Source organism: Sciurus carolinensis, chromosome 11, assembly GCF_902686445.1.
Source record: "Sciurus carolinensis chromosome 11, mSciCar1.2, whole genome shotgun sequence".
NCBI classification, from domain to species: domain Eukaryota; kingdom Metazoa; phylum Chordata; class Mammalia; order Rodentia; family Sciuridae; genus Sciurus; species Sciurus carolinensis.
Genome location: NC_062223.1, coordinates 58,000,252 through 58,002,413, shown reverse-complemented (window position 1 = coordinate 58,002,413; position 2,162 = coordinate 58,000,252). Strand labels below are relative to the sequence as shown.

At 43.0% G+C, this 2,162-nt stretch overlaps 1 protein-coding gene across 1 annotated transcript; it reads right to left on the bottom strand.

The window, feature by feature from the left end:
- Nucleotides 1–273: 273 nt before the first annotated feature.
- LOC124959473 (mas-related G-protein coupled receptor member X1-like) lies at nt 274–1,269 on the bottom strand. Its single transcript, XM_047517916.1, has one exon. The coding sequence runs from the start codon at nt 1,267–1,269 to the stop codon at nt 274–276; it is 996 nt and encodes a 331-aa protein (XP_047373872.1).
- Between the last annotated feature and the right edge of the window lie 893 nt (nt 1,270–2,162).

Below are 2,162 nucleotides of genomic sequence, written 5' to 3'. Positions count from 1 at the left end.
TGAAATGAATATGTCAAATAAAAGCATCAAAGAAAAAGATTTACATAGCAATAGAATGAGACATTTATTGAAAACATAAAAAACTTGGATTGAGACATGCTTACATAAGATTGGTTTCCGTAAGAGAAAAAAGAAAATCCAGATTAATAAAAACCCATGGGAAGACATGAAAGAATTTCAGGGAAAGGAGGCTGAGAGGAGAGCAGACAACTGTCAAGTGTGGCTGGGCACTGTTGCCATTGAAGGTACATCTGATGGAGCAAAGCAGAGGCTTCACCCCTGCTCCACTCTGCTGCCTGACATCTCCAGGGTTCCCTGAGAAAGGCTACCTCCACCTTCATCTTCCTCAGGAGTGTCCTGCAGAGCCCGCTCAAGCACTAGCTTGAGGTTCGGCCCGCGCAACCTCTGCCTAAAGGAGCCAACGAAGAAGTAAATGATGGGGTTGGCAGAGCTGTTAACAGAGGATAAGACAAGTGAAACCAGAGAAAGGCAGTATTCTGAATCAAAACCAATATAAAGCCAGTAAGACAGGAACAAACTGACACCAAAGGGCACAGCACATAAGAGAAAGACCAACACTGTGAGCAGGATGGTAACATACAGCCTGGTCAGAGGATTTCGTTTGGATCCACAGAGCATCCTACCCAGGAGGACCAGGCTGGACCCTAACAGAACCACAAATAAAAAAAGCACCCAAGCAGTTATAGTAATAGCAACATTTCCACACAAATCAACATCAAGTTTGTAGAGATGATGACAAGAGACCCATTGCAGGATGCTCAGAAGCACAGACAGGACCCACAACAGGGCACACATGATAGCTGATGTGTGTCTTGGGCAATGGCAGTGGTACCAAATGGGCCAGAGGACTGACAGGCAGCACTCAGTGCTAATAGCGCTGAGCATGCTCAGGCCTGCAATGTAGAAAATGCTTGCTCCAGTTTGTCTGATGCCATAGTCAAAGATGTGAATGTAAAGGGTGAATTTAAAGATTCTTATCAGGCAAACAGTAATATAGAGGCAGAGAAGGAGGAAGTCAGCAGCAGCCAGGTTTAGGATGTAGGTGTAAAAGGCATTTCTGTGCATGCGGAAACCCAAGAACCAGATCACAGATGCATTTCCTGCCAATCCAATCAAAGAAATGATGAAGATGAACACTTCTGGGATTAGATTACTCATGTAACATATTGGAGGACGATACTCATAACTTCCATTGGTTGGTGTGGCTTCTGTCTTCCAGGCTGCGATGGTTGGATCCAGGCTCCTCATCTCTTCAGTGGGGCCCCTGGGAACACAAACAAGACTTGAGCACTAGGAGCAACAGCTTAGCTGATCAGGATCACTGTGCTATGTGGAGATTACTATATCCATTTTAAAGAGTAGGGAAACATAGATAAAGTATAGGTGTTACTTACTGGGGATTCCTGAAATATGGAATCAAATCCAGTAGTCATTGTCTGAACTGCCTGAGCTCTCTGACCTGAACCTAAATGACAAACAAATATGCTATAATCTGAAAACTCTCACTCAGAATGTGACCAGCACTATTTTGTCCTGGGACACTTTTTTTCTCAGGTGCTGGAATGGAAACAGACACAGAAGTGATTATAATATCTTCATCATAAAGAGAATTTCATTCAAGGAGACAAAAGACCTGGCTCTCTTGCCATGAGGTTAACGTGAGCTTTTGCTAAAGAGGGAGTGAGAATGGCTGGTCATAGAAATAGCTCAGTGAGTCAGGCATTGAAGACAGGTTCACTTTTTAATCCCCAGGCTGAGCTCTATGTGTGGCCCACATGCCCTCAGTATCTATTTAGTGAATTAATATGTGAACAAGAAGACTTACAGTGCAGGATGATGTGGGTTAAATGGAAAATAAATATGAATATACAACAAAAGACCTTAGCACACACATAATGAGATGAAGAAAATACCATTCATCATAATCCTTAATGTAAGCAGTACTGGGTGTATTTAGAATTACTTGTGTGTGACCAAATAAGTACTGTTGGCTACTTATGTGACTTTGGAGTGTGGATTCACGGTGTCATTGTTTAGCAGTGAGAGGCATTTGGTGAACAGTGTGGAGGTCAGATTTATGTCTCAGTTGAATTTTTCTGCAGTATAGAGCAGGAGGGTGTGAATGTGGGTGAGGTATGAGT